General features: G+C 38.2%; 1 protein-coding gene and 1 pseudogene across 1 annotated transcript in view; one reads left to right on the forward strand and one right to left on the reverse strand.

Moving 5' to 3' along the window:
• LOC104657997 (pantetheinase) overlaps positions 1 to 19,708 on the forward strand; it is a 35,745-nt gene extending 16,037 nt beyond the window's left edge. The window contains exons 4-8 of the mRNA XM_010357892.2: positions 6,417 to 6,609; positions 7,285 to 7,576; positions 8,019 to 8,380; positions 16,042 to 16,212; positions 17,239 to 19,708. Of these exons, the coding sequence (XP_010356194.1) occupies positions 6,417 to 6,609; positions 7,285 to 7,576; positions 8,019 to 8,380; positions 16,042 to 16,212; positions 17,239 to 17,421 (1,201 nt within the window). The 3' untranslated portion in view covers positions 17,422 to 19,708. The remainder of the gene's footprint in view (positions 1 to 6,416; positions 6,610 to 7,284; positions 7,577 to 8,018; positions 8,381 to 16,041; positions 16,213 to 17,238) is intronic.
• LOC104657996 lies at positions 974 to 1,856 on the reverse strand (annotated as a pseudogene).
• Positions 19,709 to 23,746: the final 4,038 nt, after the last annotated feature.

The raw sequence follows: 23,746 nt of genomic DNA on the forward strand, positions 1-23,746 counted from the left end.
GTTGCTTTATTTTGGTAACTCCAAGATGGTTGGAGATACCCATCCAGCCTCTGGTGTTCTGCGCGGGGTCTTGTCTTCTTCCCATCCCACTCAGGCTCAACCCCAGACTGGAACATGGTTTGGGAAGCAGTGGGGATAGCCAAGATGGTTGTCAGTGGGTGGCCCAGCAGTTCCTGTCCCAGGAGTGGCCACAGGCCAGGAGTAGTGGTGGCTGTGCATGTGGCCAGCCTGCTGCCATTGTCTCATCCTTGTCAGGGCCCTCTCTTTCACCTTACGGCATCTGAGGGGCAGAGAGAGGGTTGGGGCCGACAATGCCCCTGCAAATTTTTTTAAAATAAAATTTAGATGACAAGTATATATCATATATGCAGTGGCCAAGCATATAACTACTTTACAGTCATCTAACTGCTGTAGCAATGATATGTAACTACAGTATCAAAACACCCTGACAGTTTTTTCGGAAACCCAAAGTGGAGACCATCTGCCATATCTTACTTTTTCTTTAGGTACAATACTCAAATTTATATTCATTTTGCTTACACATGAATAGTTTCAAATCTGTTCACATATGGTTTAAAGTTTTTGTCCCTATTGTCTTACTCAGGCTTGTGTAACTTAAAATGAGCCTGAGCGTGGGTCTACATACAGGAAGATGTGTAATAAAAACATAATTTTGGTGCTACTCTCAAATTCATGCTATTAAGAAGGATGCTGTTTTCAAAGCTAAAAAGACCATGAAATGGCTAACTTACATATCAGATGTTGGATAGTTCCTTACTATTGAGGTGGTATAGTTTCTATGTAGTAAATGTCTTCAAATATTAACTGAAAAATCAGTGAAGTCATTTTCCCCTTTGTGATTCCAACTTCATTTTGTTTATTCTGAAGATAATTAATATTTTAATTGCAAAAGAAATTATAGCGTTGGAAAATTTTCTCTATATGGAGAATAACAATGAATCAAATTTACCAATTAGGGAACCATTTCAGGAATTGTTGGATGGTGAATTTTTCTGCAGTAACTATGCTTCAGTTGCAATGCAGTATGCCCAGAAACAATCCATTTCAACTTCCGAATGTTTGATTTGGAAAATTTGTTTGATGAGTATTCAGTTAAATACTTGGACACAAGTTCTTTCCAGAAGGTCACATCTCTACCATTTATCTTGGAATGTTTCTGAAGACATTCTACTCATTTTATTAACTCTATATACTTCTGTTTTTGGATCTCCAATATGATTATAGACAATATCAACACAGAAGGCTTTGATTTAGACTCTAAAGTTTAGAGCTTTTGATCTTGACATGGCCTTAAATTGGGCTTCCAGTCAAAATTGAGGTCACTTCTCCTTTCAAATGGCAAGTTCTCTTGAATGAGTTCTAGTGGAGTTGTAGAAACTGAAAGGCAATAGTAGCTTTCACTTTACATTACACCTTCTCCAATACAATCTTTTCCATTCTCATCAATCTGAAACCATGAACCTATATTCACTTATTTGGAACACATCAGTTGCTAATGGGACATTCCTTTCCTCTTCTATTGATTTTACAGCCAAATAGAAGCAGCTCAGTCCAACACATCCAAGGTGCTTGGGCTGTACCTTCATTTAACACAGGAATCTGTCCAGTAAATTTACAGAGAAAATGCCTTTATGTTAAAGCCAAATAACTGAGTTAGACTAACATCTTGTACTTCAAAGTCCTGTAGCCTTGCAGTCATTCTGAGGCTATTGTCTATCATGTGCAAACTCAATTGTCTCAAACCACAGGTCTTTAACTGACATCCAGACTTCTGTTCCAACAGGGCATTCAGCTGGTGTAGCAATTTCCGAGTCAGGTGTCAGTACTGCTATCATCTTGATAGTGACTGGGACTCAGTAGTAACCACCCTTCTTGGGCCTGCCTTCACCTTACCTCACGAAATCCAATCTCAGAGCCCCAGGGAACAAAGCAAAGAGAGAGACCCAGGGAGCGGGAGCCTTCCTGGATGGATGTTTCTGCAGAGCCACCAAGATCATATTGCCCTCATCAGGGTCAGCTTGGAGCTGAAGGGCTCAAAAAGCATTTTGATATTTGATTGCGTATTATTTCATACTGTTATTTCAGAGTTGTGTGTGCACATATTGTTTCTTCAGTAAGTCTAATGCTTTATAAGCATAGCAACCACATCTGACATTTCTGTGTCTCACACATTGTGTGCTTGGACAACTCTGCCTGGAATATTCTTCCCCCATTGCTCACATGTCTAATATAGTGCTTTGTGTTGTGTCAAAACCTAATGAACATTTGTTGAATATTTAACATGTGCTGATTTTAGGTTAGTAAATGTCTTTTTGATAATTGATGATTTTTGTTATACCTGGAGATTGAACACTTTGAAAGCAGTCTTAAAGAATGCATTTCAATTATTCTCTTTCACCTCTTCCTTCTGTGCCCAGGACAAAACTCTGCATGGATTAAGGACTTGGCAAATATCACGGATGAAGCAACAGGCAGATTTCAGGCACACATAAGCAAACTGAATTTTTAATCCCTCAATCAGGACATGTGGTCTAATTTTGGAGCATTTTATGTATATGCCAAACAACCTGAGAAATGTAGCTTGAATACACGAAGACTAATAGAGATAGTAGGAAAATATGTTTGTCATCAGAACTGTTTCAGAAATCCAAAACACCAACCTACCTATTCCACCACTTCAGGTGATCCAAAAAGACTGGGAGTAAACATGTTTCAAGTGGTTCAATGTGTTGTAATTTATATCTATGTATTTCAGATGTTAATAGAAACAAAGGTGGGTTAAACTATTGAATGGTTGTTCTTTCTTATAAACACATTTAAATAATACTTTTCTACACGTATTATTATATCCTTTTCTGATCTTTTTCAAGGATCTATTTTATAGATGATTGCTATGGTCTTCCTTATATTAATTATACAAATTTGTTTGTAGATCTAATAACCAAGATTTGATGGCACCAAATTTTTCTTCATATAACAGTTATCTCAGCCTTCTCAGCTGTGCTTCAATAACCTGGTATAACCCATTTACCATTTCAGAGTTTTGCAATAGAGGATAAATATAGCAATATGTTATATATTATTTTCAAAATTGTATTTTAATTGCTTTACTGGGACAATTATTGGTAACTTTGAAAAAGAGTTAAAAAAATCAGACATTAACAAATGCTCCAGGATTTCCATAGTTTCATACTAGCTGGTAATGCCCTAGCCAATCCTTGTTACCTCTTATTTGAACTATGGCAACAGCTTCCTAATGAGTCCCTTGCATTTAGTCTCTCATTGTTCTGGTACATTCTATATTGTGTGTTCTATTTATCTTTACAAAGAAAATTTTGACCAGGTTGTTTTTGTCTTCAAAGGTTTTAATAGTGCCTATTTGTTACTAAATTTGGAACAAATCTTAGCCTCTTGTGCAATGCTCAGTATCCATCCTTCCTTCCTTTGTCCCTCTCTACCTCCCTCCCTCCCTCCCTTCCTTCTTTCTTTCTTTTCTTTCTTTTTTTTTTTTTTTTTTTTGAGACAGAGTCTCGCTCTGTTACCCAGGCTGGAGTGCAGTGGCTCCAGCTAGGCTCACTGCAAGCTCCTCCTCCCAAGTTCACTTAGGTCATTCTCCTGCCTCAGCCTACCGAGTAGGTGGGACTACAGGCACCCTTCACTACGCCCGGCTAATTTTTTGTATTTTTAGTAGAGATGGGGTTTTACCATGTTAGCCAGGGTGGTCTTGATCTCCTGACCTCATCATCCACCTGCCTCAGCCTCACAAAGTGGCTAGGAGCCACCACGCCCCCTCCTCCCCTCCCCTCTCTCTTTCCTTTCTTCTAAAATCTGGTAATGTCTTCATTTCTCCCTCACTTTTGAAGGACAGTTCTGCTGGATATAGCATTCTTGATTGTCAGATATTTTTGTTCTTTCAGTACTTTAAATATATCAGCTCAATGCTTTCTGGTCTCCAAAGTTACTGATGAGAAATCTGCTGATAATCTTATTGGGGATCCCTTGTATGTATGAGTCACTTCTGTCTTGCTGCTTTCAAGATTCTCATTTTGTCTTTGGCTTTCTACAATTTGATTATAGTGTGTCTTAGTGTGGGTCTCTTTGAATTCATTCTCTCAGAGTCTGTCGAGCTTCTTGGATCTTTTTATTCATATCTTTCTCCAAATGTGGGAAGTTTTCTGCCATTATTTCTTCAAATAATCTCTCTTCTCCTGAGACTCCCACAATGCATGTGTTGGACACTTGATGGTGTTCCTAAGGCTCTATTCAATTTTCTTTACTGTTTTTTGTTGTTGTTCTGCAGACTGAATAATTTCAACTGTCCTGTCTTCCAGTTTGCTGTTTCTTTTTTCTACATGCCTGAATTGGTCTTTGAGTCCTCCTATAAAATATTCATTTCAGTTATTGTAATTTTCAGCTCCAGTTATTTTAGGTTTTCTATCTTTTTATTGATATTTCTACTTTGTTTTGGTTTTTGATTTTCTCCACATCTTCCTTTATTTTCTTCAGCCTCTGTAAAATCATTGTTTTGAAGTCTGTGTTTAGTAGGTCTGTCATGCGGTCTTTTTCAGGGATGATTTATTTTCCCTCTCCTTTGAGTGAGTCATATTTTCCTGTTTCTTTGTATGATTTGTGATTTTTCTGGTTGATAACTAGACATTTGAATTTTATCACATAGTTACTCTGGGAATCACATTCTCTGGATTTGCTATGTTTGTTTTATTGTTGTTGTTGTAGGATGTTTGTGTTGAGGATCAGCTTGAGATGTAAATTTAAGGTCTTCTTAGGCCTTTTATGAGCCTGTGCCTTTCCCTGGGCATGTATGGCAACTTTCTAAATTTTCCTGTATATTTAATTGCTTTTATGTATCTTTTTCCTTAAATGTCTCACTACCCAAAGGAGAAAAAGAGAAAAATAAATAAATAAATAAGGCACTGGATCTAATTTAAATCTCCTGGAAGCCACTTCAGCCAGAGAGAGGGCCTGCAAAAATGGTGTGTGTGTGTGTGTGTGTATATACACAATAGCTGCTTGCCTTTGTGTTTGTACTTCCATGATCAGAAGCAGCAATTAGTGATCAGAACACAGATTTCATATATTTGAAAGACAAGGTCATTATTGTCCACCTTGTTCCCAAATGCTGCCTGCAAGCTGCTTTAGGAACACAGACACGGCAGCCTGTCACAGGGACAGGGGATGAGGAATTGGTAACCACTATTGAGCTAAGAGCTAAAATGAACTGAAATTAACTGTAAGTTATGTTCCAAGCATTCCTCTGGAAGTTGCAAGCACTAGAGCTCCAAAATAGCAATATCAGACAGATTTCAACCGTGCAATTGTTATCTAGGTGGGGGAGAAAAATTCCCTGCTCTGCTATCTTCCTAGGATCCCCCTACCTCTAAATTAAATTTTTTTGAGATGGAGTCTCCCTCTTGTTGCCTAGGATGGAGTGCAATGGCATGATCTCTGCTCACCACAACCTCCGCCTCCCAAGATCAAGCGATTCTTCTGCCTCAGCCTCTCGAGTAGCTGGGATTATAGGCATGTGCCCAGCTAATTTTGTATTTTTAGTAGAGACGGGGTTTCTCCATGTTGGTCAGGCTGCTCTCGAACTCCTGACCTCAGGCGATCCACCCACCTTGGCCTCCCAAAGTGTTGGGATTACAGGCATGAGCCACCGCACCTGGCCCCCCTAAAGTTTTTTTTTTTTTTTTTTTTTTTGAGACAGGGTTCAGGGATTTGCTCTGTTGCCCAGGTTGGAATGCAGTGAAACTCACTGTAGCCTCAAACTCCCAAGTTCAAGCAGTCCTCCCACCTCAGCCTCCCAAATATCTGAGACTACAGGCACACACCACTATGCCTGGCAATTTTTTTTTTTTCCATTTTTTTGTAGAGAGATGGTCTTGCTTTGTTGCCCAGGCTGGTCTCAAACTCCTAGGCTCAAGCAATCCTTCCTCCTTCTACTCCCAAAGTGCTGGAATTATAGGCACGAGCAACCACACCCACCCCAAAATATTTTTTAATGCCTCTCTTCTGTTAGACATAAGTTTAGTAAACAAGATACGTAAGTCATTGACCCATGATATCCACAGGATGCTGCAGACATTATAAGATGGACACACAAGTGGAAATATGATTATAGATTATGATAAATGCTATGAAGAAAAAGTATGTGATCTGGTATCTTATCCTACAGTAGACTGCTACAACCAATTTTACTCAAGCATGGGATTCCTCTGAACTCCTTTCTTGTCTTAATCCTTCTCTTCTAATTATTGTTATTTAGAATTTATTTTTGCATATATCAAATAATAAGTTTAGGCAACTATCATTCAGGATTTTCATAAAAGCTAAGATTGATTTACAAAGATTTTCTTCCTCCAATAAACATATACCAGATTTGGCCAGACCCCAGTACAAGAAAGACTTAGCTGCTTGGCCAAGAACAACTCTATCTACGTTGTGGCAAATATTGGGGACAAGAAGCCATGCAATACCAGTGATCCTCAGTGTCCCCCTGATGGCCGTTACCAATACAACACTGATGTGGTATTTGATTCTCAAGGAAAACTGGTAGCACGCTACCATAAGGTAAAATTAATTTGCAAATAATCCAATTAGTTAATATCTAAGAAAATAAAGCGGGCAAGGAGAAAAATACTTTATTGATAATGATGAGAGTACTTTAGAAATCAAGTAGAGGCAAAGCATAGAAAGTAATGATAAAGTGTGGAAAGCTCCTATAAAGAGGCTTAAGGGGTTCCGTGTGCATGTAAGAACACAGGAGTGTGTTTTTAGGAGTGTGTAGGAGTCAGAAAGTACTACATGCATTATGTTGCACAATGTTGCCTTTTGGACTTTGTCTTTTTAAAGACATACCCTGGCAACGGGTCTAGGCTAGAATGAAAAACTGCTTACCACATAAACTCTGTCTTGAGGAGAATGGAGCAAAGTTCCTTGCCAAGGAAAACAGTGAAGTATACTTGGCAAATAGAAGTAATTATTTTACTCCCATGTCTTATAAGACTCCAAAGGGACTTTATAGATAAAGATACCCATGTACACATCTGTAATGTGGAGACTGAACCAAAGGCTCAGTTTAGCCAGAATGGCCTCTGGTTCTCTAAAGCAATCTCTTTTCCCATGGAAACAGTGATTATAGATTAAATTGGCTCTAAGATGTGAGCTTGCACTTTTTCCGACACTGTGATGTCCAGATCAACTTCCTACAAGAATTTTTTTCTCTTTATCTTCTGTTTATTGCAGCAAAACCTTTTCATGGGTGAAGAGCAATTCAATGTACCCAAGGAGCCTGAGATCGTGACTTTCAATACCAGCTTTGGAAGTTTTGGCATTTTCACATGCTTTGATATACTCTTCCACGATCCTGCTGTTACCTTGGTGAAAGATTTCCACGTGGACACCATACTATTCCCAACAGCTTGGATGAATGTTTTGCCACATTTGTCAGCTGTTGAATTCCATTCAGCTTGGGCTATGGGCATGAGGGTCAATTTCCTTGCATCCAACATACATTACCCCTCAAAGAAAATGACAGGTAATGTGTGATCTTAAAGATATGCAGTCTGATGTAATCAGAAAAGAAAAAAAAAAAAAACATGTTTTTCTAGCTAATGCATACTCCTTAAACATACAATGTTTTCCAGCTTTTAATTTTTGAACATCTAGTTTTTAATATGCTATAGAATCAATCTCAGTCTAAATTGTTTTGTAGATTTATTTGGTTTTATTTATCTTGATTTTTTTTTAAAAAATATATGACTTCTTACATACATCTCTCCTTTCTTGGCTTCTGGGTGTCATACTTTAATTGATTTCCTCTCACTTCTCTGTCTTTATCAGCATGTTTTACTGAAATTAATAAAACATATAACTTAGAGGGAGTAAAATGTGGATATGAGTTTAAAACAGTAATAACAATCATGAAATTCCTTTTTACTTTCCCATTTCAAATGATATTTTCAACTTATTACTTCCAGGAAGTGGCATCTATGCACCCAGTTCTTCAAGAGCATTTCATTACGATATGAAGACAGAAGAGGGAAAACTCCTCCTCTCACAACTGGAATCCCACCCATCCCACTCTGTAGTTGTGAATTGGACTTCCTATGCCAGCAGTATAGAACCGCTCTCGTCAGGAAACCAGGAATTTAAGGGCACTGTCTTTTTCGATGAATTCACTTTCGTGAAGCTCGCAGGAGTTGCAGGAAATTACACAGTTTGTCAGAAAGATCTCTGCTGTCATCTAACCTACAAGATGTCTGACAACCTAGCAGATGAAGCGTATGCCCTAGGGGCATTTGATGGACTGCACACTGTGGAAGGGCGCTATTATCTACAGGTAATATTTTAATGTCAGAAGAGATACTGGATAAAATAAAGACACTCAGTTAAATATACATTTTAGATAGATAATGAATGATTTTTTAGTATAAGCATATCCCGCTTTTGGGGATTTATGCATCCTAAAACTTTTGTTGTTTACCTGAAATTCAACTTGAGCTGGAAAGCCTATAAATATAGGCTAAATTCATTTGCTGCATCTTTTTTTCTTTTTTATTTTTGAGACAGAGTCTCACTCTGTAGCCCAAGCTGGAGTGCAGTGGCACACAATTCTCATGCCTCCGCCTCCCAAATAGCTGGGACTATAGGCAAGTGCCACCATGCCTGGTTAATTTTTTTTTTTTTTTGTATTTTAGTAGAGACTGAGTTTCACCATATTGGCCAGGGTGGCCTTGAACTCCCTGAGCTCAGGCGATCTGCCCACCTTAGCCTCCCAAAGTGTTGAGATTACAGGGATGAGCCACCATGCCTGGCCTATTTGCTGAATCTTGAAATCTTAGATGTCAGTTCAATTTTAAGCTGACTGGGGAAAGGCAGAACATTTACTTACAATAGCAGTATTAAAAATAAATATTTAAATTACAGATAATTATAACAGTTCATTGAAAACCTGTTTTATTTCCTCCTGAACAAACCATTTTCCCTATATTTTCACAAATGCCTATCTTGCTTTATAAAGAGTTTGACGCTAAGTATATCCTGGACATGAATGGAGTTGACCACCAAGATTGTTCAATGGAATGATTTGTTGCTGCAAAGATCCAATCTCTCACGCTCACAAGTGGCCTCCATGGTCCTCTAATTCTACTCTTCTCTTCCTTGGTCTGGCCCTCATCTTATCTCACTTAACAGAGCTTCCTGTTGACAGTCTGACCATCTCAGCTCCATCCAGTCAGTTCCCTACACTGTAGTTACAGAAATCACAAAAAGCTGTTTTTGATTATAATACTGTCTGGCTTAAAATTCTTCACTGACTTCTAATTGACAAATCAAATTTCTTAACATGAAAGACACACGAAGTCTAGATGTGTGGTCCCTTCCTATTCTCTATCCTCTAATTTCACTTCTACTTACATATATCCTGGTCTTCTGCAATATTGAGATATTTTCCTATTTCCTATTTGCCAGCACCTGCAGAACCTCGAGGTGTTTGCACAGATTGTTTGGTCCTTTATCCATGGCGAGCCCCACCTACTCATTTTCATAGCACTTTTCAGGTGTTTTCTTCACCAAGGAGCCTGCCTGGATATTTCCCAAGGAGCTACTCCTACCTCCCTAGCTGAGTTAAGTACCTCCTTTGTGTGCTCCCAGAACACCATATGCTTAACTTTATCAAAGACATATTATGTCATAGTATTCACATACTTATTTGAGACTGAGAACCCCTTAAGTGCTGAAATTATGCCAACTGCACAGTATTTTGTTTGCTCTATGGTAACTACTCTATCAATACTTGTTCATTTTAGCAAGTGAAGGCCTACTATATGCCAGGTATTTATTCAGTGTTAATGATATGAAGATAAATAAGCATAGATTCTCCTCTTGAGGAATTAGTAATGGAGAAAGACATTTGAACAGATAATTTCAGCATAGGTTGGCATGTGATAGTCCGTAGAATGCACATTTTGCCGCAGGAGTACTAAAGAGCTCCACTTAGATTAATTTGGGAATGCAGGGAAGTTTCTGGAGCTGATGCTATTATCCAGGTGAAAAAGAGGAGGGGATTCTTTGTGCTGTGAAGAGCATGAACAAGGGTGTGGATGCAGGCAGGAGCAGGGTCTGCAGGGAAAATCAAGCAGGTCAGTGCTACTAAGGCATAGCTTGAGAAGCTGGGGTTGGTGGGAAATAAGCCTGGAGGCAACATCCTGTCCTGCAGGATCTTACCTAGTACACTTAAGATTCAGCCTTTATTCTGCAGGTGATGGTCAGCTGGTGGAAGTGGTCCAGTGAGGGAATGATGTGGTCAGATCTGCCTTTGAGTATATCATTTTTACTACTCTGTAGATGATGGAGCAAAGACCCAAAAGACTAGATTACTAAAATAGTCTTATTAAGGGTCTGGACCACGACTGTGTTTGTCAGAATAAAAGCAGAGCATGGAGTCTAGAAATATTTAGAAAACGGAACTAAGTGGCTAATTTGATGTGGAACAGGAAAGCAGAATGAAGAGTCCAGAATGTGGCAGGTTTCTGGCAAGAACGGCTGGGTGGGTGAGATGCCTCTGACAGATCAGGAGGCAAGAGAGGAGCAGACTGGTTGACAGTGGGTAGAGGCTGAGTTCAGTTATAGATACGATGGTTTTGAAGTAGTTGTGAGACATTCAGCTGGACCCAGCCAGTTGGCTGTTGAATACTTCGGTTTGATGCTTAACGGAGGTACTAGAATTAGAAATATTGTTTCGAGAATCAGCAAAATACAAGGGGCGATTAAGCACACAAGAGTGAATGACACTAAAAAGGAGACTGTACTGACAATAAAGAACTATTGACAAGGTAGAACCTTTGGGAGCTTCGGTATTTGGGGCAGGAAAAGACAGAGGACAAGAAACCTGCAAATACAATTGAGAAATAAAAGAAAATTTAAAAAGAGAACATCTGGTAGATGCAAGGAAGTAGAGACTCTTGGAAGAAGGAAATCGTGAGGTGTATTAATGCAATACGTTGACCATTATTAGCATTTTTTAGCATAATTTTGGAAGAATTTTCTGAGCTCATAATGATAGCATGATGGGCAGATTATACTGGGTTGAAAAGTCAAAGGGAAGTGAATGCATTTTTTTCCCCAAGAAGTCTTATCTGAGACAAGAAGAAGAGAAGCAAGACAAGGGCTTAACAGAGACTCATGGTCAGGAGAAATGTGTGTGTGTGTGTGTGTGTGTGTGTGTGTGTGTGTGTTTATGTTTCTCAACAAATGAGAGAGCCTTGATTGCCTTTGTAGGTCTAGGAGAAAGAGCTACAAAAGAAAAAATATATAAAATATGAGAGGAATCGGGCCAGGTGCGGTGGCCTGTAATCCCAGCACTTTGGGAGGTCAAGGCGGGCAGATCACCTGAGATCAGGAGTTCGTGACCAGACTGTCCAACATGGTGAAACCCTGTCTCTACTAAAAATACAAAAATTAGCCAGGCATGGTGGCAGGCACCTGCAATCCCAGCTACTTGGGAGGTCGAGGCGGGAGAATTGCTTGATCCTGGGAGATAGAGGTTGTAGTGAGCTGAAATTGTGCCACTGCACTCCAGCCTAGGCAAAAGAGTGAGACTCTGTCTCAAAATAAAATAAAATAAAATAAAGGAGGAATCAATACTCTTACTCAGTGTTCCAAGGTGCTGGAGGAAAGGGGGAAAAATAGTATCATGAACACAGGTACAAAATGTCCAACAAGTGGACATTAAATGAATTATATGGTATATTATGGTATATTATGTGGTATATTAACATATGTAGGCTTATATATGTGACATACATGCGGTATTATATTGCTATATAAATTTTTATAATTGAAGTATAAATTGTGATGTATTATTTTTAAGTTAAAAAAGGTTGGTCACTAAACAAGAGGGTAATCTCTTAGCTCTTCTTCCCTCCTTTTCCTTCCTGCCTCCTCTACCTTTTCCTACCTTTTTGCCTCCCCCAGAGTCTTAGCTCTATCTAAAGAGAGTTGTGGGAAGTTCTTTCTTAGTGTTGTGAGGTAGGTTAGCTTTGTCAAGTAAAACCAAGCTTTCTGTTTATCTTGCTAGACGGTGATATTCCATTTAAACGATTGGTACCAGTTATGTTTTGGAATCTTTCTATTTAAAGATAATAATACATATTACTTGATATTACCAGCAGAGTCTGGGAAAATACCCAGAATCAAGCATATTAATATATCTATTGGAAAACATGGGACTATTCACCTTAAATAGCTTGAATAAAAATGTGATAGCCTTATGTTAATTCAAGTTCTGTCTTAATGCCAATGTGCCAGTGGGTTACAAAAATCCTTTATTTTCAGAGGATTTTGGATTTTGGTATTGAAGATAAGGAATTTTGGTATAATATTGTATTTATAATTTTTCATAGTCTAACTGTGATGATATATTATGATTGAAAAATCTTGATTATCACCAAAAGCCACCTCCAATCCAAGTGAAGAGAAACAAAGAGAGGTAAAAGTGAAATAAACCCCTATCTTGCCACACAGATTTTCTAAGCATTCTATAGTGAATATGCATAATTTTGTTTATATCAATGTCATTACAAACTTACTGCTTTTATATTTTTTCTTTGTTTTTCCTAAAGTTATTAATTGCCTTTTTTAAAAAATTTAGTTAATTTTCTTCGACTTTTTGTTAAAACCCCAAATCTACTAACGACATCTCAGAATAATTTTCCCACAATATCATTTTCATAAGATTACCTCGAGCTAAAAATAATAACCTTTCTCTGCACTGGTTTCCCTCTAGTCCTTCTGCACAGCTGTCATATTGAGATTTCCTTTACTGTCATCCTAGGAATGCTCTCTTAGCTATTTCCTTGCTTTGGGTTCTCTGTTTTTCTCCTTCTACCTTTATTTGCTCCTTTCTTCTGTTGGAGTCAATGCTGTCTAGTTACGTTGCTCTAATCTGAACTGGCTGCTCTCCATGCCTTGTACATGATAGGAGTCATCCTGGAATCTCCCTTTATCCTCGTGGTAAAGATTTTTTTTTTACCACTTCCCGGTGTGGATTTCCTGTTTTCTGTTCCCCGTCTTCCTTCTTTTGGGCTTGTGCCCTCTTTCTTGTTGTTAACAGTTTCCGGAAAGAGAGTGATTGGGATGCAAGATTTTTGAGACTTACCAGTCTGAAAGTGCCTTTCCTCTTAAATTTAGTTAAGTATTTCCCTGGGCATGGAACTCAAAGGTGGTTATAACTTTTCTTCAGGGTTGTGAATGTATTATATCCTCACATCTTATGTTGCTATTGAGAATTCTGAAGTTCTTCTGATTCTTGATTCTCTGTATGCGTATTCCTCATTCTGCACCTTCCCCAGAATGCATGCAGTTTCTTCCTTTCCATTTTCTTTTTCTCTTTTTCTGAAACTCTTATTATTGGGATCTTTTGCCTCTTGGATTGGTGCTCTAATTTTCCGACACTTTCTCTACTATTTTTTACTACTTTATTTTTCCCCTCTACTTTCTGAGAGATTTCCTCCTCTTGATCTTCCAAATCTTGTACTGAATCTTTTATTTTTGTTAACATGCTCATAATTTCCAAGAACTCTTTTTTCTTGTCTTCTGAATTTTACTTTTTCTTCAACACTTGTTGTTTTGTGCATGTATTATTTTTTCTTCTCTCTCTGAGGCTATTTAGAAAACTTTTTATTGAAACTCCTTCCCCCTGCTTCCTTTAAGTTGCCTTTATCTGCTTTTTTATTTGCTTTTTCATGCAATACGTTTTTCTCACATATCTGATAACTCTTGGGGATTACCAAAAACTCATAGAAAATTCTGAGCATGTGAGTAACACTTGTCAATTTTGAGCTTCATGATAGAATGACCTAGCTGGACCTTTTGCTGGGGGGAAATCTAAGGTAAGTGTCTTTAGAGACTTCCTCTTGGAATGGTCATGTCTTGCAGTTTTCAAGATTCTTCTAATTTCCATCTTGAATCAGTTGTCTAGTTTAGGAAATAAAAATACAGGATCTCCAGGTAAATTTGAAGTTCAGATAAGCTTTTTTTTTTTTTTTTTTTTTGGTTGAGACAGTCTCTCTCTGTTGCCAAGGCTGGAGTGCAATGGCACGATCTCCACTCACTGCAACCTCTGCCTTCTGGGTTCAAACAATTCTTCTGCCTCAACCTCCCCAGTAGCTGGGATTAGAGGTGCATGCCACCACACCCAGCTAATTTTTTGTATGTCTGGTACAGATGGCGTTTCACCATGTTGGCCAGGCTGGTCTCGAACTCTTGACCTCAAGTGATCCACCTGCCTCGGCCTCCCAAAGTGCTGGGATTACAGGCAGGAGTCACTGCCCAGATAAACACTTTTTTGTTTTTTTAAAGTGTAAGAATGTCCCATTCAATATTTAAGACATACTTATACTAAAAAATTATTTGTTGCGTATCTGAACTTCAAATTTAACTGGGAGTCTTGCCCTGTGTTTTACCTGGCAACCCTATTCCTGAAAGATAAATCCCTGCTGGCAGCATTAGGGAGCCAAGTGGGGAAAATGGCCTTGCAAGGTGTGGTTGGGGGCTGAGGGGGAACGTTTTCAACATTCAGTGTTATTTATTCAGGTAATCCCCTTCAACTGTGTCTCTTAAACTTTCATCTAAAGAACATCCACTTTACCCCCCCTGGAAACATTGTCAGTTATTTACTGGAGTAGGGGAGGATCAGTTACCCAATTTTTTGGAGGACTTAGTATCCAAGGCATCCTTCACAACTTTCTGCTCATTTTTTTTTCCTTTGACTGCCACAACTTTACTCCTAGCTCTAAGTACAGAGCGGTCCCAGCGATGAAATCTTTGAGTGCTTTGCAGTGTAGATAGGGTTGATTCTCGGCCCTTTCTACTGTTAGTTTAGGACTTGGCTTTCTTAGGTCTGCTAAATCAGTTACTACTTTTTCTATCAACATCCTAGTTTTTAAAACTGTGCTGTAGTCTATCCTCCTATTTTCCAGTCTTTGTGGGCTAAAAAATTAGTGTTCTTTTTGAAGGATTGTAGAAAATAAAATTGAAGCATGTGTTCATTCTACCTTTACCTGGAAGTTACTTCCATCCCATCTTAATATACTTGCACTGAAGTGATTACTTTCCACCTGCAAAGTGGAAACAATGAGACCAGTTAGTGGCTACTGCTTTAGTCAAGCAAGAAATGAAGGTGACTTGGAATATGCCATACAGATGGCATTAAATGAATATGGATCTCCTTTTGGAAACTTTTCATCTGCATGGTGAGATGACTCACATACTTAGATTTTATATTCAATAGCTACATACTATAGTGGAAAAAAAACTTAATGGAGAAGGTTTTCAGTTCTTGCACAGATATAGAGGATATGACTTTTCCAGATTACAGGGGTTGGCTCTAGGTCAACTCTGGGGTTCATTGCAACTCTGAAGCTCTTTTATTGTGTGAAACAGGCAATAAGATACGATTTACACAGGTGCCTAAATTAAACCTTTAAACACATTTTAAATTCTTGATAATTAAAATCATTAGTAACTTGAGAATATTGAAGATATAGTTGTTCATGGCTATAGGCCAAGGATCTGATTGCTTTTACGTGGCTAATCTTTTTGACAGTGAATTGCAGGAGGCACTGGGGCTTAAAGTCCTTTATTTTTATTATTAGTTGTATTAATTATTCTGCAATAAGCTGGATGACTCTAATGAAGAAGTAACATTATTTTACCAAATAAAGTGGCATAGGCATTTTTCTAGATCAAGAGAATATTTCAGTTGACTTTCTCATGTTTTTTTTAAGAGCATCTAGCATTTTATTTAATTATTTTATTCTATTTTTTAATCTTTAAAATTTACCCTAGCTTTATTGTCATTAATGAATGAAAATTATATATCTTTACAGTGTATGATGTGATATTTTGATATGTGTATACACCATGAAATGATTAAATCAAGCAAATTAACAAATCCCACATGACTTTCTTATGACTTACTGGTTTTCATGACTTCCCTAGATTTGTACCTTGTTGAAGTGTAAAACGACTAATTTAAACACTTGCGGTGACTCAGTTGAAACAGCTTCTACCAGGTTTGAAATGTTCTCCCTCAGTGGCACTTTCGGAACCCAGTATGTCTTTCCTGAGGTGTTGCTGAGTGAAAATCAGCTTGCACCTGGAGAATTTCAGGTAAGAATCTTTGAATATTGCCAATTAGTTTCATGTAAGAGGAAGCAGTTTTTGATACAAAAACCTGCTCAAATGCTTACAAATATCATAAAAATTTCCATTTGTAAAGGGCTAGATTGTCCTTGGGGATCATGAAGGACATTGAGCAGGCTGCATTTCTTGACTGGGAATTCTTAACATAGTAATTAGTGTGTCCTTGAGAATAAAAAGATATATATCTTATTTTGGGGGTTATACAGAGTTTAAGATCTTCTAAGTAGAAAGAAGATTCAACGAGAGTAGTTTCAGAACCAATCCCACTGGAGCCCATCAGGATCACTGGGAAGTGATGGCCTAGGGAAGTTGAAAGGAGTCCCTCTCATCGAGTGAGTCGAGGCTCTGTGTGACGGTAGAAGGAAAAGAGACAAGGAAAAGCTGAAAAAGAGAGAATTCGACAGTGGCTGATGTTGGCAAAAAAGCAAAAACTTTTTAAAGTTCAGAAATAATCCCTTGCTGCACATGTGCTCTGCCCAGCCACATTCTTCTGCTGACTTCCTGCAAGTTCTCCTCTCACTCCCTGTTCCTGGTAGAAACCACTGCTGGGGTGAGGGAGGACAGTGGAATGATGAGGTGGTTGTGGTGAGCAAGAGACAGGAGATGACAGATGCTCAGTTCAAACCCCTCTTAGTCAATTGCTTCAGGCCATTGTGAGGAGCAATTGTGGGGAGCATTTATTTTGTCTGAGAGGACTAGGTTTCTCTTCTGTATACTGCCAAATCCACTGGTTTGTGTTTATTAACTCTTACGGCGCCTCCAAAAGTAAATAAAGTAGAAGATATTGATTACAGTCATCTCAATAATAAATGAATCAGTGCCAGTTTCATAGCTCGAATTTTTCTCATACTCGGCAACATTTCAAATTTTTCTGATACAACACAATTTGGCCAGCATTTTTGTTTCTTCATTGTGTTATAGTAAATTTTTAAAGTGAGTTATGGGATTGTATAACTTGAATGTAGCCTTTGCCTACTTTTTTGTTTTAATCAGGTGTCAACTGATGGACGCTTGTTTAGTCTGAAGCCAACATCCGGACCTGTCTTAACAGTAACTCTGTTTGGGAGGTTGTATGAGAAAGACCGGGCATCAAATGCTTCATCAGGGCTCACAGCACTAGCAAGAAGAATAATGCTAATAGTTATAGCACCTATTGTATACTCATTAAGTTGGTAGAATATTGACATTTTCTGTTTTTTACTTGGGATAATTTAAAAAATGATGGATAAGAAAAGAAAGATTGTTCTGGGTTAATATTGTTCTCTAGTATACGTGAATTACTGATTTCTCTTTATTTAGACAAACACACACACACACCAGATAATATAAGCTTCATAAATTCTCTGTTAATGTAGATTTTATAAAAAACTGTATTTGAACATTGGTCTTTCTTGGAAGTGAGCTAATTATATCAAATAAGTATTACAAATCTTTTATGCAGAAGAAATAAAAACTACGGGTAAAAAACATATCAGAACTATCATAAAATTTACTTACAAGAAGGCTGCTCTTGTTACCACTTTTATTACAATACATATCACTTATTCAGCTCTGTTGAAAATTTCCAAAGATTTTATTTGTTTGCTCTTTTAGTTTTTTACCTAAACAATGAATTTTGATTCTCTTGTGGTTTGAATAATGTCTCCTAAAAATTTACATGTTGAAGTACCTCAGAATGTGATTGTATTTGGAGACAGGGTCTTTAAAGAGGTAACATAAGGTCATTAGGATGGACCCTAATTCAATATGACTGGTGTTCATAAAAGAAGAGGTGAGTAGGGCACAACAGGCACAAAGGGAGACCATATGAAGACACAAAGGAAAGACAACTCTTTACAAGCTAAGGAGAGAGGCCCTCAGAAGAAACCAACCCTGCCAACAACTTGATCTTGGATTTCCAGCCTCCAAAACTGTGAGAAATACATTTCTGTTGCTTAAGTCACCCAGTTCATGGTACTTTGTTAGGCAGCCCTGGCAAACGAATCAAAGACCATTCCTGTTCCTCTCTCCACCACTACTGTTTTCTATCATAATCTGAAGCTTCAACAAAAGGCTTACCTGGTAAGAATATTCAGCCAGTCTGGGTCCCCAAGACTCCAACAGACACTCTTAGAGAAGGATTGCTGATGGATTGATAGTGAAACCATTAGATCATTGAATTCTTCTGGAATTAGAAAATCAGAGAGTCCCATTTTAAGAAATTAGGTATTTAATCTAGCATTATGTGTTCTATTTTAGTAACAGCAGAATCTCTTGACATTACACAATTCAGTGAAACAAAGAACATCATTTAAGCCAGAACATCTTGCAAAGTGACTAACAGACTCTGAGCACTAATATCATAGTACTGTGATGATGGACAATTACATAGCACCAATAGCAGCCATGCACTGTGCAAAGCATGTCCTTCTGCACAGGACAGCAAGGCACTTGCAGCAGTGATCTATGCCAGCAAAACATCATTTTGAGACAAACATTTTTGTGGCAGATGTTTTTCCTAAAAAGTACTATATCATCCAAGAAATATTTGAGTAAAATCCCTTGTGCTTTTGGGTGACATTAACTGATATTTGCTTTTTTTCAAGACCTAATAGAAAATAAGAAAACCCATAATGTATTTAGAAACAGAAATCCACAGAGCAAGTCTCCATACTCTCATATAATTTCAATGTAAAACAGAAAACATATTGATGTGTTGGTGATAGGCTTGAATTATTAAAAACTTCAAAAGAATTCTAAATGTTTCTTTTCTGCTCAACATTGACAACTATGGTAGGTCTCCCTTGTGGTGTAATGAATTGCCCCCAAACTAATATCTTAAAACAACAAAGATTTATTACCTTATAGAGTTTCTGAGGGTCAGGATCCGGGACTGGCTTAGTGGAGTTGTTCTGAATCAGGGCCTTTGTAAAGTTGTAGTTAACTTGTCCCCAGGGCTGCCATCATCTCAAGGCTCGGGTAGGGCTGGAGAAAATCTGTTTCTCAGCTCACTCACAGTTGTTGCCAGGCCTCCATTCTGTAGGATGCTAGAAAAACTTTCATAAAATGTCATCTGGCTTCTCCTAGAGCAATGATACTGAGAGAGAAAGCACATGAGAGAAAGAATGAGGGAACTTGGATGTAAGCCACAGTCTTTGAAAACCTAATCACAGAAGTGACATCTCTTCTTTCACATGATATTGGTCACATGGACCAACAATGGCACAATGTGGAGAGAACAAACAGAGTTGAGAATATCAGGAGGTGGGGCTTCATGGGGGCCATTTTGGATGCTATCACAGTGAATATATGTATTTATATTTACATATGTATATATTGCAATGTAATTTTAAAAATAGGATTGTTTTCCTTTTCTTTTTGCTATATGTGATATGGATTTCAAAATACACTCTCAATAGTCACATCTATTAGAAAAGTACTACACTAAAAACTTTCTATATGTTGTATAATTAAATTAAATAATGTAATAATCTCTACTTTTGGTCAATAGTAAATTTAACTGTTTGCCTTAACTACAGTTTGTGGCAAAACCATCTCCTTTTAATATACACAAAGGACTTTTTTTTTTTTTTTTTTTTTTTGAGACAGAGTTTCACTCTTGTTGCCCAGGCTGGAATGCAATGGCACGATCTCAGCTCACTGCAACCTCCATCTCCTGGGTTCAAGCGATTCTCCTGCCCGAGCCTCCCGAGTAGCTGGGATTACAGGCTGGGATTATAGGCGTGCTCCACCATGCCTCGCTAATTTTGTATTTTTAGTAGAGATGGGGTTTCTCCATGTTGGTCAGGCTGGTCTCGAAATCCGATCTCAGGTGATCCACCTGTCTAGGCCTCCCAAAGTGTTGGGATTACAGGCGTGAGCCACCATGCTCAGCCCATGGGACTTTTGCATTCATTTTTCTGAAGCTTACTTTGTAGGGGAACATGCATTCGAATGTAACATAAAATAAACAGCAAAAGTTCCAGAATTATTAATTCATGAAGTGCAACCACTAGGAAAAAGGGTCTTAAAAACATTACCCTCTTTACTTAATTGATTCTTTGAAGAAACCGATATTCTTTTTCCTAATAATCTATTTTATATACAATATATATCAAAAGTATATAAATATATATGTATCTAACAAAAGTGAAAGAAACTGACTTAATCACGATGTTCTGAATATCAAGAGGAATACTAAAAAAGTCGACTGGAAAATAAAGTCAACGTCAAAAGCTGTTCTGAAACACATCACGTTGATTTTATACTGAAAGCTGATATCTCGAATTTCCTCTGCTTAGCTGTCCTGTGGTTGTACTGGGCGTGTTCCAAATGTATCACTTTTATTTTTATTTTTTATTAAAAAATAACTTCAAGGGTTATTTTAGATTCAGGGGGTACGTGTGCAGGTTTGTTACATGGGTATATTAGGTAATGCCGAGGTTTGGGGTACAAATGATCCTGTCACCCAGGTGATAAGCATAACACCCAATAGGTAGTTTTCAGCCCTTTCCCTCTCGCTGTTTCCCAGCTGTAGTAGCCCCCAGTGTCTGTTGTTGCCATCTTTATGTATACCAAATGTTTAGCTTCCCTTTAAAAGTGAGAATATGCAGTATTTGGTTTTCTGTTCCTGCCTTAACTTGCTTAGGATAATGACCTCCAGCTGCATCCATGTTGCTGCAAAATACATGATTTTGTTCTTTTTTATGGCTGTGTAGTATTCTATGGTGTATATGTACTATATTTTCTTTATCTAACCCATCATTGATGGGCAACTATGTTGATTCCATGTCTTTGCTATTGTGAATAGTGCTGTCATGAACATAAGAGCGCGCATGTCTTTTAACAATTTCTTCTCCTTTGGGTATATAGTTAGTAATGCGGTTGCTGGATCAGATGGTAGTTCTGTTTTGAATTCCTTGAGAATTCTCCAAACTGCTTTCCACAGTGGCTGAACTAATTTACATTCCCACCAACAGTACAGAGCTCCCTTTTCTCCACAGCCCCAACAGCAGTTGTTATTTTTGACTTTTTAAATAATAGCTATTCTGACTGGTATGAGATGGTATCTCATTGTGGTTTTGATTTGCATTTCTCTGATAATGAGTGATGTTGAGCATTTGTTCATATCTTTCTTGACTGCTTGCATGTCTTCTTTTGAGAAGGATCTGTTCATGTCCTTTGCTCATTTTTAATGGAGTTATTTTATTTTATTTTATTTTTTGTTGATTCAAGTTCCTTATACATTCTGGATATTAACTTTTATTAGATCTTTGGTCAGATGCAGTTTGCAGGTATTGTCTCTCATTCTGTAGGTTGTCTGTTTACTCTGTTGATAGTTTCTTTTGCTGTGCAGAAGCTGGTTAGTTTAATTAGGTTCCACTTGTCATTTTTCTTTTTTGTTGCAATTGCTTATGAGGTCTTAGCCATAAATTCTTTTCTAAGGCTGATGCCTAGAATGGCATTTCCTACATTTCCATCTAGATTCTTGTAGTTCCCAGGTCTTACGTTTAAATCTTTAATCATCTTAACAAAATAACCTACAGATTAGCGCTATTCCTACCAAACTACCAAGGTTATTTTTCTCAGAATTAGAAAAACTATTTTATAATTCATGTGAACCAGAAAAGAACCCCCAGAGCCAAAGCAAAATCATAAGCAAAAAACAAAACAAACAAAACAAAAAACCAACAAAGGCAGCAGCATCACGTTACCCAACTTCAAACTACAGTAAGTCCACAGTAACCAAAACATCATGGTACTGATACAAAAACAGACACACAGACCAATGGAACAGAATAGAGAACTCAGAAATAAAGCTGCACACTGATAGAGTTTGTATATTTGTCCCCACTCAAATCTCATGTTGAATTGTAATACCCAACGCTGGAGGTGGGGGCCTGGTGGGAGGCATTTGGGTCATGGGGATGCAGCTTTCACAGCTTGGTGCTTCTTGGCGATAGTGAGCTGTCACAAGATCTGGTTATTTACTTTATTTTATTTATTTATTTGTTTATACTTTAAGTTCTAGGGTACATGTGCATAACGTGCAGGTTTGTTACATATGTATACTTGTGCCATGTTGGTGTGCTGCACCGATCAACTCGTCAGCACCCATCAACTCATCATTTACATCAGGTATAACTCCCAATCCAATCCCTCCCCCCTCCCCGCTCCCTGTGATAGGCCCCAGTGTGTGATGTTCCCCTTCCCGAGTCCAAGTGATCTCATCGTTCAGTTCCCACCTATGAGTGAGAACATGCGGTGTTTGGTTTTCTGTTCTTGTAATAGTTTGCTAAGAATGATGGTTTCCAGCTGCATCCAAGTCCCTGCAAAGGACACACACTCATCCTTTTTTATGGCTGCATAGTATTCCATGGTGTATATGTGCCACATTTTCTTAATCCAGTCTGTCACTGATGGACATTTGGGTTGATTCCAAGTCTTTGCTATTGTGAATAGTGCCGCAATAAACATACGTGTGCATGTGTCTTTATAGCAGCATGATTTATAATCCTTTGGGTATATACCCAGTAATGGGATGGCTGGGTCTTATGGTACTTCTAGTTCTAGATCCTTGAGGAATCTCCATACTGTTTTCCATAATGGTTGAACTAGTTTACAATCCCACCAACAGTGTAAAAGTGTTCCTATTTCTGCACATCCTCTCCAGCACCTGTTGTTTCCTGACTTTTTAATGATTGCCATTCTAACTGGTGTGAGTTGGTATTTCATTGTGGTTTTGATTTGCATTTCTTTGATGGCCAGTGATGATGAGCATTTTTTCATGTGTCTGTTGGCTGTATGAATGTCTTCTTTTGAGAAATGTCTGTTCATATCCTTTGCCCACTTTTTGATGGGGTTGTTTGTTTTTTTCTTGTAAATTTGTTTGAGTTCTTTGTAGGTTCTGGATATTAGCCCTTTGTCAGATGAGTAGATTGCAAAAATTTTCTCCCATTCTGTAGGTTGCCTGTTCACTCTGATGGTAGTTTCCTTTCTTTTTTTTTTTTTTTTTTTTGAGATGGAGTCTCACTCTGTCTCGCAGGCTGGACTGCAGTGGCCAGATCTCAGCTCACTGCAAGCTCTGCCTCCTGGGTTTACGCCATTCTCCTGCCTCAGCCTCCCGACTAGCTGGGACTACAGGCGCCCGCCACCTCGCCTGGCTACTTTTTTTTTTTTTTTTTTGTATTTTTTAGTAGAGACAGGGTTTCACCGTGTTAGCCAGGATGGTCTCGATCTCCTGACCTCGTGATCCACCCATCTCGGCCTCCCAAAATGCTAGGATTACAGGCTTGAGCCACCGTGCCTGGCCTTGATGGTAGTTTCTTTTGCTGTGCAGAAGCTCTTTAGTTTAATTAGATCCCATTTGTCAATTTTGGCTTTTGTTGCCGTTGCTTTTGGTGCTTTAGACATGAAGTCCTTGCCCATCCCTATGTCCTGAATGGTATTACCTAGGTTTTCTTCTAGGGTTTTTATGGTATTAGGTCTAATATTTAAGTATCTAATCCATCTTGAATTAATT

The sequence above is a fragment of the Rhinopithecus roxellana genome, chromosome 4 (genome assembly GCF_007565055.1).
Source record: "Rhinopithecus roxellana isolate Shanxi Qingling chromosome 4, ASM756505v1, whole genome shotgun sequence".
Taxonomy (NCBI): Eukaryota; Metazoa; Chordata; class Mammalia; order Primates; family Cercopithecidae; genus Rhinopithecus; species Rhinopithecus roxellana.